Consider the following 17,341-nt stretch of genomic DNA (forward strand, 5'->3'; position numbering starts at 1 on the left):
ACGTTACTGTCATGTTGTTGTCATGACATCGTCGGTTGTTGTCATGTTATTGTCACGTTATTGTCACATTGTTGTCGGTTGTTGTAATGTTGTTGTCATGTTGTTGTCACGTTGTTGTCACGTTATCGTCGGTTGTTGTCATGTTGTTGTCATGTTGTTGTCATGTTATCGTCGGTTGTTGTCATGTTGTTGTCATGTTGTTGTCATGTTGTTGTCATGTTATTGTCATGTTGTTGTCATGTTGTTGTCATGTTATTGTCATGTCGTCATGTTGTCATGTTATTGTCATGTTGTTGTCATGTTATTGCCATGTTATCGTCGGTTTTTGTCATGTCGTCATGTTATTGTCACGTTATTGTAATGTTGTTTTTATGTTATTGTCGGTTGTTGTCAAGTTGTTGTAATGTTGTTGTTATGTTATTGTCGGTTGTTGTCAAGTTGTTGTCATGTTGTTGTCATGTTTTTGTCATGTTGTTGTCATGTTATCGTCGGTTGTTGTCATGTTGTTGTCATGTTGTTGCCATGTTATTGTCATGTTGTTGTCATGTTATTGTCATGTTATTGTTATGTCGTCATGTTATTGTCAGGTTATTGTCATGTCATCATGTTGTTGTCATGTTATTGTCATGTTATTGTCATGTCGTCATGTTGTTGTCATGTTATTGTCATGTTATCGTCGGTTGTTGTCATGTTGTCATGTTATTGTCATGTTATTGTCATGTTATTGTCATGTTATTGTCATGTTATTGTCACGTTGTTGTCATGTTATTGTCGGTTGTTGTCATGTTGTTGTCATGTTGTTGTCATGTTGTTGTCATGTTTTTGTCATGTTATTGTCATGTTATCATCATGTTATTGTCATGTTATCATCATGTTATTGTCATGTTATAATCGGTTGTTGTCATGTTATCATCATGTTATCGTCATGTTGTTGTCATGTTATTGTCATGTTATCATCACGTTATCGTCATGTTATTGTCCTTGTTATTGTCATGTTATTGTAATGTTATTGTCATGTTAGCATCGGTTCTTGTCATGTTAGCATCACATCACGTTATCGTCACGTTATCGTCATGTTATCGTCATGTTATTGTCATGTTATTGTCATGTTGTTGTCATGTTATTGTCATGTTGTTGTCATGTTATTGTCATGTTATCGTCATGTTATTGTCAGTTGTTGTCATGTTGTTGTCATGTTATTGTCATGTTATTGTCACGTTAATGTCATGTCATTGTCATGTTATCGTTATGTTAGCGTCGGTTGTTGTCATGTTATTGTCATGTTATTGTCACGTTACTGTCATGTTGTTGTCATGACATCGTCGGTTGTTGTCATGTTATTGTCACGTTATTGTCACATTGTTGTCGGTTGTTGTAATGTTGTTGTCATGTTTTTGTCATGTTATTGTCATGTTATCATCATGTTATTGTCATGTTATCATCATGTTATTGTCATGTTATAATCGGTTGTTGTCATGTTATCATCATGTTATCGTCATGTTGTTGTCATGTTATTGTCATGTTATCATCACGTTATCGTCATGTTATTGTCCTTGTTATTGTCATGTTATTGTAATGTTATTGTCATGTTAGCATCGGTTCTTGTCATGTTAGCATCACATCACGTTATCGTCACGTTATCGTCATGTTATCGTCATGTTATTGTCATGTTGTTGTCATGTTATTGTCATGTTATTGTGATGTTATTGTCATGTTATCGTCATGTTATTGTCAGTTATTGTCAGTTGTTGTCATGTTGTTGTCATGTTATTGTCACGTTAATGTCATGTCATTGTCATGTTATCGTTATGTTAGCGTCGGTTGTTGTCATGTTATTGTCATGTTATTGTCACGTTACTGTCATGTTGTTGTCATGACATCGTCGGTTGTTGTCATGTTATTGTCACGTTATTGTCACATTGTTGTCGGTTGTTGTAATGTTGTTGTCATGTTGTTGTCACGTTGTTGTCACGTTATCGTCGGTTGTTGTCATGTTGTTGTCATGTTGTTGTCATGTTATCGTCGGTTGTTGTCATGTTGTTGTCATGTTGTTGTCATGTTGTTGTCATGTTGTTGTCATGTTATTGTCATGTCGTCATGTTGTCATGTTATTGTCATGTTGTTGTCATGTTATTGCCATGTTATCGTCGGTTTTTGTCATGTCGTCATGTTATTGTCACGTTATTGTAATGTTGTTTTTATGTTATTGTCGGTTGTTGTCAAGTTGTTGTAATGTTGTTGTTATGTTATTGTCGGTTGTTGTCAAGTTGTTGTCATGTTGTTGTCATGTTATTGTCATGTTGTTGTCATGCTATTGTCATGTAAGCGTCATGTTGTTGTCATGTTGTTGTCATGTTATTGTCACGTTATTGTCATGTTATTGTCATGTTATTGTCATGTTATTGTCGGTTGTTGTCATGTTATTGTCATGTTGTTGTCATGTTGTCATGCTGTTGTCATGTTGTTGTCATGTTGTTGTCATGTTGTTGTCATGTTATCGTCGGTTGTTGTCATGTTGTTGTCATGTTGTTGCCATGTTATTGTCATGTTGTTGTCATGTTGTTGTCATGTTATTGTCATGTTATTGTTATGTCGTCATGTTGTTGTCATGTTATTGTCATGTCGTCATGTTGTTGTCATGTTGTTGTCATGTTGTTGTCATGTTATCGTCGGTTGTTGTCATGTTTTTGTCATGTTGTTGCCATGTTATTGTCATGTTGTTGTCATGTTGTTGTCATGTTATTGTCATGTTATTGTTATGTCGTCATGTTGTTGTCATGTTATTGTCATGTCGTCATGTTGTTGTCATGTTATTGTCATGTTATTGTCATGTCGTAATGTTGTTGTCACGTTGTGGTCATGTTATTGTCGGTTGTTGTCATGTTGTTGTCATGTTATTGTCATGTTATTGTCATGTTGTTGTCATGTTATTGTCATGTTGTTGTCATGTTGTTGTCATGTTGTTGTCATGTTATTGTCATGTTATTGTCATGTTATCGTTGGTTGTTGTCATGTTGTTGTCATGTTATTGTCATGTTATTGTTATTTCGTCATGTTGTTGTCATGTTGTTGTCATGTTATTGTCATGTTATTGTCATGTCGTCATGTTGTTGTCATGTTATTGTCATGTTATCGTCGGTTGTTGTCATGTTGTTGTCATGTTGTTGTCATGTTGTTGTCATGTTATTGTCATGTTATTGTCATGTCGTCATGTTGTTGTCATGTTGTCGTCATGTTATCGTCATGTTATCGTCATGTTATCGTCATGTTATCGTCATGTTATCGTCACTTCATTTGTCCACTAATATTCCTTTAATATCAGCATGTTTAAAATACACTTATGTCTCAATGTTTCCCCTTCTGGTGTTGTCTCACATATATTACATTTTGTCCCCTGTGGATGACCTCACGCCTCTGCCCCATCCCTGTCCTATGTTCTGATTGGCAGCCCAAGGATTCCGACCTCCCGAACCCTCCCCCCCAGAGAGAACCCAACATCTACATGGTTCCTCAGGGGATCAAACCTGTTCTACAACGTACTGCTGTAGAGGTGCTATTCTACTACAACTTTACTATGTACTATACTGTACTGTACTACCACTAATACTACTACTGCACTACACTACCACTAAAACTACTACTGTACTACACTACCACTAAAACTACTACTGTACCATACTACCACTAATACTACTACTGTACTATGCTACCACGAATACTACTACTGTACTACACTACCACTAAAACTACTACTGTACCATACTACCACTAATACTACTACTGTACTATGCTACCACGAATACTACTACTGTACTACACTACCACTAAAACTACTACTGTGCCATACTACTACTGTACCATACTACCACTAATACTACTACTGCACTATACTACCACTAATATTACAACTGTACCATACTACCACTAAAACTACTACTGTACTATACTAGCACTAATATTACTACTCTACCATACTACTACTGTACTACACTACCACTAATACTACTACTGTAGTATACTACCACTAATACGACCACTGTACTATACTACTACTGTACTATACTACCACTAATACTACTACTGTACTATACTACCACTAATACTACTACTGTACCATACTACTACTGTTCCATACTACCGCTAATACTACTACTGTACCATACTACTACTGTACCATACTACCGCTAATATTACTACTGTAGTATACTACTGTACTATACTACCACTAATACTACTACTGCTGTACTATACTACTACTGTACTACACTACCACTAATACAACTACTGTACTATACTACTACTGTACTATACTACTACTGTACTATACTACCACTAATACTACTACTGTACCATACTACCACTAATACTTCTACTGTACTACACTACCACTAATACTACTACTGTACTATACTACCACGAATACTACTACTGTACTACACTACCACTAAACTACTACTGTACCATACTACTACTGTTCCATACTACCACTAATACTACTACTGCACTATACTACCAATAATACTACTACTGTACTATTCTACCACTAATATTACAACTGTACCATACTACCACTAAAACTACTACTGTAGTATACTACCACTAATACTACTATTGTAGTATACTGCCACTAATACTACTACTGTAGTATACTACCACTAATACTACTACTGTACCATACTACTACTGTACCATACTACCGCTAATACTACTACTGTAGTATACTACCACTAATACTACTACTGTACTACACTACCACTAAAACTACTACTGTACCATACTACTACTGTACTACACTACCACTAATACTACTACTGTAGTATACTACCACTAATACTACTACTGTACTATACTACCACTAATACTGCTACTGTACTATACTACCACTAATACTACTACTGCACCATACTACCACTAATACTACTACTGTACTATACTACCACTAAAACTACTACTGTACTATACTACCACTAATACTACTACTGTAATATACTACCACTAATACTACTACTTCTGTACTATACTACTGCTGTACTACACTACCACTAATACAACTACTGTACTATACTACTACTGTACTATACTACTACTGTACTATACTACCACTAATACTACTACTGTACCATACTACCACTAATACTTCTACTGTACTACACTACCACTAATACTACTACTGTACTATACTACCACGAATACTACTACTGTACTACACTACCACTAAACTACTACTGTACCATACTACTACTGTACCATACCACCACTAATACTACTACTGCACTATACTACCAATAATACTACTACTGTACTATTCTACCACTAATATTACTACTGTAGTATACTACCACTAATACTACTATTGTAGTATACTGCCACTAATACTACTACTGTAGTATACTACCACTAATACTACTACTGTACCATACTACTACTGTACCATACTACCGCTAATACTACTACTGTAGTATACTACCACTAATACTACTACTGTACTACACTACTACTGTACTATACTACCACTAATACTGCTACTGTACTATACTACCACTAATACTACTACTGTACCATACTACCACTAATACTACTACTGTAGTATACTACCACTAATACTACTACTGTACTATACTACCACTAAAACTACTACTGTACTATACTACCACTAATACTACTACTGTAATATACTACCACTAATACTACTACTGTAGTATACTACCACTAATACTACTACTGTACTATACTACCACTAAAACTACTACTGTACTATACTACCACTAATACTACTACTGTAATATACTACCACTAATACTACTACTGTACTATACTACCACTAATACTACTATTGTGCCATACTACTACTGTAGTATACTACCACCAATACTACTACTGTACTATACTACCACTAATACTACTACTGTACCATACTACCACTAATACTACTACTGTACTATACTACCACTAATACTACTACTGTACTACACTACCACTAATACTACTACTGTACTACACTACCACTAATACTACTACTGTACCATACTACTACTGTACTATACTGCCACTAATACTACAACTGTACCGTACTACTACTGTACCATACTACCGCTAATACTACTACTGTAGTATACTGCCACTAATACTACTACTGCAGTATACTACTACGGTACTATACTACCGCTAATACTACTACTGTACCATACTACTACTGTACCATACTACCACTAATACGACTATTGTAGTATACTACCACTAATACTACTACTGTACTACACTACCACTATAACTACTACTGTAGTATACTACCACTAATACTACACCTGTACCATACCACTACTGTACTATACTACCGCTAATACTACTACTGTACTACACTACCACTAATACTACTACTGTACTATACTACCGCTAATACTACTACTGTACTACACTACCGCTAATACTACACCTGTACCATACCACTACTGTACTATACTACCGCTAATACTACTACTGTACCATACTACTACTGTACCATACTACCGCTAATACTACTACTGTACTACACTACCACTAATACTACTACTGTACTATACTACCGCTAATACTACTACTGCACTACACTACCGCTAATACTACACCTGTGCCATACCACTACTGTACTATACTACCGCTAATACTACTAATGTACCATACTACTACTGTACCATACTACCGCTAATACTACTACTGTACTACACTACCACTAATACTACTACTGTACTATACTACCGCTAATACTACTACTGTACTACACTACCGCTAATACTACACCTGTGTCATACCACTACTGTACTATACTACCGCTAATACTACTACTGTACCATACTACTACTGTACCATACTACCGCTAATACTACTACTGTACTACACTACCACTAATACTACTACTGTACTACACTACCGCTAATACTACTACTGTACTACACTACCGCTAATACTACACCTGTACCATACCACTACTGTACTATACTACCACTAATACTACTACTGTACTATACTACCGCTAATACTACTATGATACTATACTACTGCTTTACTACACCGCTATACTACTACTGCACAATACTTCTATACCACTAATACTACTACTGCACAATACTTCTATACCACTAATACTACTACTGCACTATACTTCTATACCACTAATACTACTACTGCACTATACTTCTATACCACTAACACTACTACTGCACAATACTTCTTTACCACTAATACTACTTCTATAATACTATACTACTACTTCTGCAACATCTACATGGTTCCTTGCGGTATCAAACCTGTTCTATATAGGTAACTTAGATACTGTTCTCTTTCTCTCTCGCGCTCTCTCTTTCTCCATCCATTTTCTCTCTCTCTCTCTCCATCCATCCATTCTCTCTCTCTCTCTCTCTCTCTCTCTCTCTCTCTCTCTCTCCATCCATCCATTCTCTCTCTCTCTCTCTCTCTCTCTCTCTCCATTGATCCATCTCTCTCTCTCTCTCTCTCTCTCTCTCTCTCTCTCTCTCTCTCTCTCTCTCCATCCATCCATTCTCTCTCTCTCTCTCTCTCTCTCTCTCTCTCTCCATCCATTTTCTCTCTCTCTCCATCCATTCTTTCTCCTTTCCTCCTCTCCAGATCTTGGCATGGGGAGTGCGTAACCTGAAGAGCTTCCAGCTAGCTAGCGTTACCTCTCCCAGCTTACAGGTGGAGTGTGGAGGCATCATGGTTCAGTCCTGCGTCATACGATCTACAAAGAAGAAACCCAACTTCGACATCAACACACTCTTAATAGACGTGGTAAGACCTGGTTCCAAACACTCCACTAGGCTTTAAACCTTACCCACTACCTTCCTCACTAGCCTCTACACTCCTACCCTTCACCCTAACCCCTTACCCACTACCTTCCTCACTAGCATCTACACTCCTACCCTTCACCCTAGCCCCTTACCCACTACCTTCCTCACTAGTCTCTACACTCAACCCTTCACCCTTACCCACTACCTTCATCACTAGTCTCAACACTCCAACCCTTCACCCTTACCCACTACCTTCATCACTAGTCTCTACACTGCTACCCTTCACCCTTCACCCTAGCCCCTTACCCACTACCTTCCTCACTAGTCTCTACACTCCAACCCTTCATCCGTACCCACTACCTTCATCACTAGTCTCTACACTCCAACCCTTCACCCTTACCCACTACCTTCATCACTAGTCTCTACACTCCTACCCTTCACCCTAACCCCTTACCCACTACCTTCCTCAATAGTCTCTACACTCCTACCCTTCACCCTTACCCACTACCTTCCTCACTAGCCTCTACACCCCTACCCTTCACCATAGCCCCTTACCCACTACCTTCCTCCCTAGCCTCTACACTCCTACCCTTCACCCTAACCCCTTACCCACTACCTTCCTCACTAGTCTCTACACTCCTACCCTTCACCCTAACCCCTTACCCACTACCTTCCTCACTAGTCTCTACACTCCTACCCTTCACCCTAACCCCTTACCCACTACCTTCCTCACTGGCCTCTACACTCCTACCCTTCACCCTTCACCCTAACCCCTTACCCACTACCTTCCTCTCTAGCCTCTACACCCCTACCCTTCACCCTTCACCCTAGCCCCTTACCCACTACCTTCCTCACAAGCCTCTACACTCCTACCCTTTACCATAGCCCCTTACCTCCTGCCTTCATCACTAGCCTCCACACTCCTACCCTTTACCATAGCCCCTTACCCCCTGCCTTCATCACTAGCCTCTACACTCCTACCCTTCACCAGAGCCCCTTACCCCCTGCCTTCATCACTAGTCTCTACACTCCTACCCTTCACCATAGCCCCTTATCTCCTGCCTTCATCACTAGCCTCTACACTCCTACCCTTTACCCTAGCCCCTTACCCCCTTGCCTTCATCACTAGCCTCCACACTCCTACCCTTCATCCTAGCCTCCTTATCAAAATGGCCCAGTTCCAAACCGACCACTAGGCCCTTACTCTTTGCTTTCACTAGCTACCTCAGATCCGATAAACTTAGTTTGATTGAGAACTAGAATCAACAAGCGACTAATGACCTTCCAGTGTTCTATTCAACAATATGGTTCTACAGTATGTAGAATCAGTGTTATCAGGGTAGCCTAGTGGTTAGAGCGTTGGACTAGTAACCGAAAGGTTGTAAGTTCAAATCCCTGAGCTGACAAGGTACAAATCTGTCATTCTGCCCCTGAACAGGCAGTTAACCCACTGTTCCTAGGCCGTCATTGAAAATAAGAATTTGTTTGTTATTAACTGACTTGCCTGGTTAAATAAAGGTAAAAAAATAAATAAATCCGTGTTATTCAACAATATGGTCCTACAGTATGTAGAATCAGTGTTATTCAACAATATGGTCCTACAGTATGTAGAATCAGTGTTATTCAACAATGTGGTCCTACAGTATGTCAATTTTATTTTTTATTTCGCCTTTTATTTAACCAGGGAGGCCAGTTGAGAACAAGTTCTCATTTAAAATTGCGACCTGGCCAAGATAAAGCAAAGCAGTGCGACACAAACAGCAACACAGAGTTACACATGGAGTAAACAAACATAGTCAATATCACAATAGAAAAAGTCTCCATACAGTGTGTGCAAATGGCGTGAGGAGGTAAGGCAATAAACAGATCATAGTAGCGAAGTAATTACATTTCAGCAAATGAACACTGGAGTGACAGATGTGCAGATGATGATGTGCAAGTAGAAATACTGGTGTGCAAAAAAGTCAATCAAAACAATATGGGGATGAGGTAGGTAGTTGGGTGGGCTATTTACAGATGGGCTATGTACAGTTGCTGCGATCGGTTAGCTTCCCAGATAGCTGATGTTTAAAGTTAGTGAGGGAAATGTAAGCCTCCAGCATCAGCGATTTTTGAAATTCATTCCAGTCATTGGCAGCAGAGAACTGGAAGGAAAGGCAGCCAAAAGAGGTGTTGGCTTTGGGGATGACCAGTGAGATATACCTGCTGGAGCGCGTGCTATGGGTCGGTGTTGTTATGGTGACCAGTGAGCTGAGATAAGGCGGAGCTTTACCTCGCAAAGACTTATACAGCGGGGAGAACAAGTATTTGATACACTGCCGATTTTGCAGGTTTTCCTACTTACAAAGCATGTAGAGGTCTGTAATTTTTGTCATAGGTACACTTCAACTGTGAGAAAATCACATTGTATGATTTTTAAGTAATTCATTTGCATTTCATTGCATGACATAAGTATTTGACCACCTACCAACCAGTAAGAATTCCGTCTCTCACAGACCTGTTAGTTTTTCCCTCCTGTTCTCCACTCATTACCTGTATTAACTGCACCTGTTTGAACTTGTTACCTGTATAAAAGACACCTGTCCACACACTCAATCAAACAGACTACAACCTCTCCACAAGGACCAAGACCAGAGAGCTGGGTAAGGACATTATGGTTAAAATTGTAAACCTGCACAAGGCTGGGATGGGCTACAGGACAATAGGCAAGCAGCTTGGTGAGAAGGCAACTGTTGGCACAATTATTAGAAAATGGAGGAAGTTCAAGATGACGGTCAATCACCCTCGGTCAGCGGCTCCATGCAAGATCTCACCTCGTGGGGCATCAATGATCATGAGGAAGGTGAGGGATCAGCCCAGAACTACACAGCAGGAACTGGTCAATGACCTGAAGAGAGCTGGGACCACAGTTTCAAAGAAAACCATTAGTAACACATTACGCCGTCATTGATTAAAATCCTGCAGCGCACGCAAGGTCCCCCTGCTCAAGCCAGCGCATGTCCAGGCCTGTCTAAAGTTTGCCAATGACCATCTGGATGATGCAGAGGAGGAATAGGAGAAAGTCATGTGGTCTGATGAGACAAAAATATAGCTTTTTGGTCTAAACTCCACTCGCTGTGTTTGGAGGCAGAAGAAGGATGAGTACAACCCAAGAACATCATCCCAACTATGTAGCATGGAGGTGGAATCATCATTCTTTGGGGATGCTTTTCTGCAAAGGGGACAAGACGACTGCACTGTATTAAGGGGAAGATGGATGGGGACATATATCGCGAAATCTTGGCCAACAACCTCCTTCCCTCAGTAAGAGCATTGAAGATGGGTCGTGGTTGTGTCTTCCAGCATGACAACGACCCGAAACACACAGCCAGGTTAAATAAGGAGTGCCCCCTTAAGAAGCATCTCAAGGTCCTGGAGTGGCCAAGCCAGTCTCCAGACCTGAACCCGATATAACATTTTTGGAGCTGAAAGTCCGTATTGCCCAGCGACAGCCCAGAAACCTGAAGGATCTGGAGAAGGTCTGTATGGAGGAGTGGGCCAAAATCCCTGCTGCAGTGTGTGCAAACCTGGTCAAGAACTACAGGAAACGTTTGATCTCTGTAATTGCAAACAAAGGTTTCTGTACCAAATATTAAGTTCTACTTTTCTGATGTATCAAATACTTATGTCATGCAATAAAATGTGTAAGTACATGCTTTGTAAGTTGGAAAACCTGCAAAATCGGCAGTGTATCAAATACTTGTCTCCCCATTGTAGATGACCTGGAGCCAGTGCGTCCGGCGACGAATATGAAGCGAGGGCCAGCCAACGAGAGCATACAGGTTGTGGTGGTGCGTGGAATATGGGGCTTTGGTGACAAAACGGAGGGCACTGTGATAGACTGTATTCCGTTTGCTGAGTAGAGTGTTGGAGGCTATTTTGTAAATTGCATCGCTGAAATCGAGGATCGGTAGGATAGTCAGTTTTACAAGGGAATCTTTGGCAGCATGAGTGAAGGAGGGTTTGTTGCAAAATAGGAAGCGAATTCTAGATTTAATTTTGTATTGGAGATGTTTAATGTGAGTCTGGAAGGAGAGTTTACAGTCTAGCCAGACACCTAGGTATTTGTTGTTGTCCACATATTCTAAGAATCGCCCAGAGTAGTGATGCTAGTTGGGCGTGCGGGTGCGGGCAGTGATCAGTTGTAAAAGCATGCAATTAGTTTTACTAGCGTTTAAGAGCAGTTGGAAGCCATGGAAGGAGAGTTGTATGGCATTTAAGCTAGTTTGGAGGTTTGTTAACACAGTGTCCAAAGAAGGGCCAGATATATATGGAATAGTGTCGTCCTCGTGGTGGTGGATCAGGGATTCACCCGCAGCAAGAGCAACATCGTTGATATATACAGAGAAAAGAGCCGGCCCAAGAATTGAACCCTGTGGAACCCCCATAGAGACTGCCAGAGGTCCGGACAACAGGCCCTTCGATTTGACACATTGAACTCTATCTGAGAAGTAGTTGGTGAATCAGTCATTTGAGAAACCAAGGCTGTTGAGTCTGCCGATAAGAATACGGTGATTGACAGAGTCGAAATCCTTGGTCGATGAAGACGGCTGCACAGTACTGTCTTTTATCGATGGCGGTTATGATATCGTTTAATACCTTGAGCGTGGCTGAGGTGCACCCATGACCAGCTCGGAAACCGGATTGCACAGCAGAGAAGTTACGGTGAGATTCTAAATGGTCAGTGATCGGTTTGTTAACTTGGCTTCCGAAGACTTTAGAAAGGTCAGGTCAGGATGGATATACAGTTGAAGTCAGAAGTACACTAAGTTGACTGTGCCTTTAAACAGCTTAGAAAATTCCAGAAAATTATGTAATGGCTTTAGAAGCCCCTGATAGGCTAATTAACATAACTTGAGTCAATTGGAGATGTACCTGTAGATGTATTTCAAGGCCTACCATACCTTAAGGGAACATTTTGACAATCACCGTATGGTTAGTGAGAAAGTCCCTATTGGAACTGTACGGTCCCTTACTAGACGTCCGAAAACATTTGTAAAATTCGGGGACGGCGTCGGGCCGAGCGGCAGGGCCAGACCTACCGGGAAGTCATCAAATGAACTTTGTCGGACATTCGGTTTTCGTTTAATAAAATAAACAAATTTTGGCCCATTTTTGCGCTATGCCGGAAGATCCCACAAGAGGGCAGAAGCAATCATATTGCTATTGGACAAAACATCCCGAATCACGACGTGCCATATCTCGAAAACTGAAAATATTTCGAAGCCGAAACTTGGTGAGCGTAGGTTTGGCATTATGGGAAGATGGCCCCGAACAAGATGGCGTCTAGGCCTCAACGGTTTTTGAGTTATGGCCATATTTCTGGGATTAAAGGTCCAAAATGAAAATAGAGAAAAGATTTTTTTCACTTCACGTCAAAGTCAAGGAGCCTCCGGTGTCAATAAAAAAAAAATCGGCCATTTATCTATCGTCATTTAAGAGAAATCGTACGATGACCAGATCGTGATGTTCAGATATAGGTGTTTTTTTTTTCAACGGTTACAGATCCAGTTGCAGGGTGTTCATACGAATATTTTTAAAATGTGCTGCGGAGCTCTGCGACATTTCTGTGATTTTCTATGATTTTCTGAAATAACACACACTCACTAAACCCTCCGTAAATAACTCAGTTCTTAATGTAAAGACTTAAAACTCAGGATTCTGTAAAGGCATATCCCAATGAGGATATGAGTTTATTTATAGCTTCCTGTTTATAGCTTTCTAGCTTCCAACCGGAAGTGCCATAATTGGTGTCTCAGGGGCTGTTTGGAAGGGTTAAAAAAATCAGATCTGTCCAAAACTTCATATGTGTGATTAGACAACCCCCATGAACTGTAAATCAGTCATTTTTCCCAACAGATGTCAAAGAAAAGCTCTCACACACACACACAGCAAGGATGGAGTGACAAAGCGTGGTGTTTAAAGACACAGAGAGCAGGCAATGGCATAAACATAATCCCAAGAAACTTTAGAATCCTGTTCTAGACCTCAGGTAGATAGTGCGTGGTGAGTTACGGTGTTCATTGACTTCTCTCCCCATAGGAATACATTGGCTGCTCCACTAAATACAACCTGGAGTCTATATGGGTTATGAATGTTGTATGAACCTGTCTTCGGTACCAGTCCATCAGACCACTATAAGGTCTACCTGTGTCGATTCTAGGCTTCCTGGGCCAACCGGAAGTGGTTCAAATCACCCTAAAAGTGTATATCCATACACTGCCTGCAATTTGATGGACATAGTGCATTGAACCCTGTGTAAATCAGTCAATTCTTAACGTAAAGACTTAAAACTCAGGATTCTGTAATAGAATACCCCAATGAGGATGTGTGTTGAGTTATAGCTTCCTGTGCCAACCGGAAGTGCCATAATTGGTGTCTCATGGGCTGTTTGGAGGGGTTAAAAAAATCAGATCTTTCCAAAACTTCATATATATGATTAGGCAACCCCCATGAACTGTAAATCAGTCATTTTTACCATAAAAATTCAAAGGAAAACTAAATCACTCAGATTCACAACTTGGATGGAGGGACGTATTGGGGTGTGTAGAGACTGACAGTGCCTCCAATAGTTAGCTTTGTTCGAGCTAAAAAAGAACCGTCAGACCTAGAGTTCCGAAACTTTAGAATCCTGTTCTAGACCTCAGGTAGATAGTGCGTGGTGAGTTACGGCGCTCTAGAATGTTCTCGGACCCAGAAACAGCGTCGAACATTTGCAATGACTTCAATTCATTTTGACCATTACGAAAATGGCGACATTTAGAAATGTCCCAGAGACACAAGACTAGGTGCATTGTGACCGTCTCGGCCCATAGAGACAGAACCCAACATCTCGGTCCGATAGCTCATTCAAGGACCCCGTAGCAAGGCATTGAAAAAAGTGGATTTTCAGCACCAATTAGGCTTTTACTCGGACACCAAATGACCTATCGAGCCGAAACTCGGGATTCGGGGTCGCCTCACATAGGACTACACATAATGTCCGAACTGGCCCCGCAGCTAGAAAGTAACTATGTGTTTTATGGTTTTTTAATGTTTTGTACCGAAGGCCTTGTGAATTTTGGGCCAGCTCTGAAGTATGTTATACTTGGCTCCTAAACGAGTTGGGAAAAGTGGGTTTGGTGTCAGTTTGTATCAGTTTGGTGTCAGAATGATGTCAAATTGACTGATGGACGGTGACTTGCAGGTGACTCTTGTCCATTAGCAATATGTTTAAGCGGTGAGGTACCATCACCAAAAGCGACATTCTGAAATCAACCCTAACGAACGATGGAGAGGTACCAGTATCACACCCCAGCCATCCCGAGGTCATCGGGCCAGTCAATTTGGCATTCCTGCATGATTTTTATAGCATGACAAATTGGTAATGGTGACTGCCCAGTTAACCATATGGCAAATGCACAGTGACTTTGAAAGAGTGAGAAAAATCACCAAATGGACATTCTGGAATCAACCCTAACGAGTGATGGAGAGGTACCAGAATCACTGCCAAGCCATCCCGAGTTCATCGGGCCAGTCAATTTGGCATTCCTGCACAAATTTTCAGTGACTTTGCAAAAGTGAGAAAACATTTGCAATATGTTTTAACAGTGAGGTACCATCACCAAAAGCGACATTCTGAAATCAACTCAAACGAGCGATGGAGAGGTACCAGAATAACTGCCCAGCCATCCCGAGTTCATCGGTTCAGTCAATTTGGCATTCCTGCATGATTTTTATAGCATGACAAATTGGTAATGGTGACTGCCAAGTTAACCATATGGCAAATGCACAGTGACTTTGCAAAAGTGAGACAACATTTGCAATATGTTTTAACAGTGAGGTACCATCACCAAAAGCGACATTCTGAAATCAACCCAAACGAGCGATGGAGAGGTACCAGAATCACTGCCAAGCCATCCCGAGTTCATCGGTTCAGTCAATTTGGCATTCCTGCATGATTTTTATAGCATGACAAATTGGTAATGGTGACTGCCCAGTTAACCATATGGCAAATGCACAGTGACTTTGCAAAAGTGAGACAACATTTGCAATATGTTTTAACAGTGAGGTACCATCACCAAAAGCGACATTCTGAAATCAACCCTACCGAACGATGGAGAGGTACCAGTATCACTGCCCAGCCATCCCGAGGTCATCGGGCCAGTCAATTTGGCATTCCTGCATGATTTTTATAGCATGACAAATTGGTAATGGTGACTGCCCAGTTAACCATATGGCAAATGCACAGTGACTTTGAAAGAGTGAGAAAAATCACCAAATGGACATTCTGGAATCAACCCTAACGAGTGATGGAGAGGTACCAGAATCACTGCCAAGCCATCCCGAGTATCGGGCCAGTCAATTTGTTATTCCTGCACAAATTTTCAGTGACTTTGCAAAAGTGAGAAACATTTGCAATATGTTTTAACAGTGAGGTACCATCACCAAAAGCGACATTCTGAAATCAACCCAAACGAGCGATGGAGAGGTACCAAAATCACTGCCCAGCCATCCCTATGTCATCGGGCCAGTCAATTTGGCATTCCTGCATGATTTTTATGGCATGACAAATTGGTGATGGTGACTGCCCAGTTAACCATATGGCAAATGCACAGTGACTTTGCAAAAGTGAGAAAACATGACCAAATGGACATTCTGAAATCAACACAAACAATGGCATCACCATAGAGTCCAGACTGTGCCGAGTCCAACGAGGCGCCCCGCTTGACCGTAGCTCGCTCGGTCTGAGCGCAGCGACCATGAGAAAAATAGGCCCAATATGAAGCCTGCACCAGTACGTCATTTGATTTTGGGTGACAGCGGCGGAACCGTTAGGTTTAGAAAGACAATTCAACCACAGGACTGTTCCTAAGGTCCTCCTGATCTGTCCAAGCCTATCCTTGACCGTGTGACATTAACCCTTCACAGTCAAAAGAAGGTGTTTACATAAAAACTGTGTTCATTGACTTCTCTCCCCATAGGAATACATTGGCTGCTCCACTAAATACAACCTGGAGTCTATATGGTTTATGAATGCTGTATGAACCTGTCTTTGGTACCAGTCCATCAGGCCTGTCATGTCTTGTTATGTCTGTTCCTGTCCTTTCTCTTCATTCTCTCTCTCTGCTGGTCTTTTTAGGTTACCTTCTCTGTCTCTCATCCCTCAGCTGTTCTACATTTCTCCTAACTAGCTCATTCTCTCTTTCCCCACCTGTTCTCTCTTCCCCCTCTGATTAGGTCTCTATTTCTTTCTCTGTTCCTGCTACTTTCAGTGTCTGATTCTTGTTTGTGTTTTTTGATGCCAGAAGCAAGCTGTCGTCTCGTTTGCTTCCACCTTGTCCTGTCCTGTCGGAGTCTGCATGGCAGGTGCAACCTGCATTATACTACGTTCTTTTGTTCCATTGACTACGTTGGAAGAGGATTTATGCCATTCCTGTTTTTATTAAAGAACTCTGTTTTCTGTTAAAACCGCGTTTGGGTCTTCACTCAAGTTCATAACAGAAGAATCAGACCAGGAATGGACCCAGCGGCTCCGGACC

At 40.9% G+C, this 17,341-nt stretch overlaps 1 protein-coding gene across 1 annotated transcript in view; it reads left to right on the forward strand.

Moving 5' to 3' along the window:
- The window catches only part of dysf (dysferlin, limb girdle muscular dystrophy 2B (autosomal recessive)), a 272,132-nt gene that overhangs the window by 151,097 nt on the left and 103,694 nt on the right, over positions 1–17,341 (forward strand). Inside the window, 2 exon segments of the mRNA XM_064931015.1 lie at positions 3,449–3,550; positions 7,621–7,782. Of these exon segments, the coding sequence (XP_064787087.1) occupies positions 3,449–3,550; positions 7,621–7,782 (264 nt within the window).

Source organism: Oncorhynchus masou, chromosome 23 (assembly GCF_036934945.1).
Source record: "Oncorhynchus masou masou isolate Uvic2021 chromosome 23, UVic_Omas_1.1, whole genome shotgun sequence".
NCBI lineage: Eukaryota > Metazoa > Chordata > Actinopteri > Salmoniformes > Salmonidae > Oncorhynchus > Oncorhynchus masou.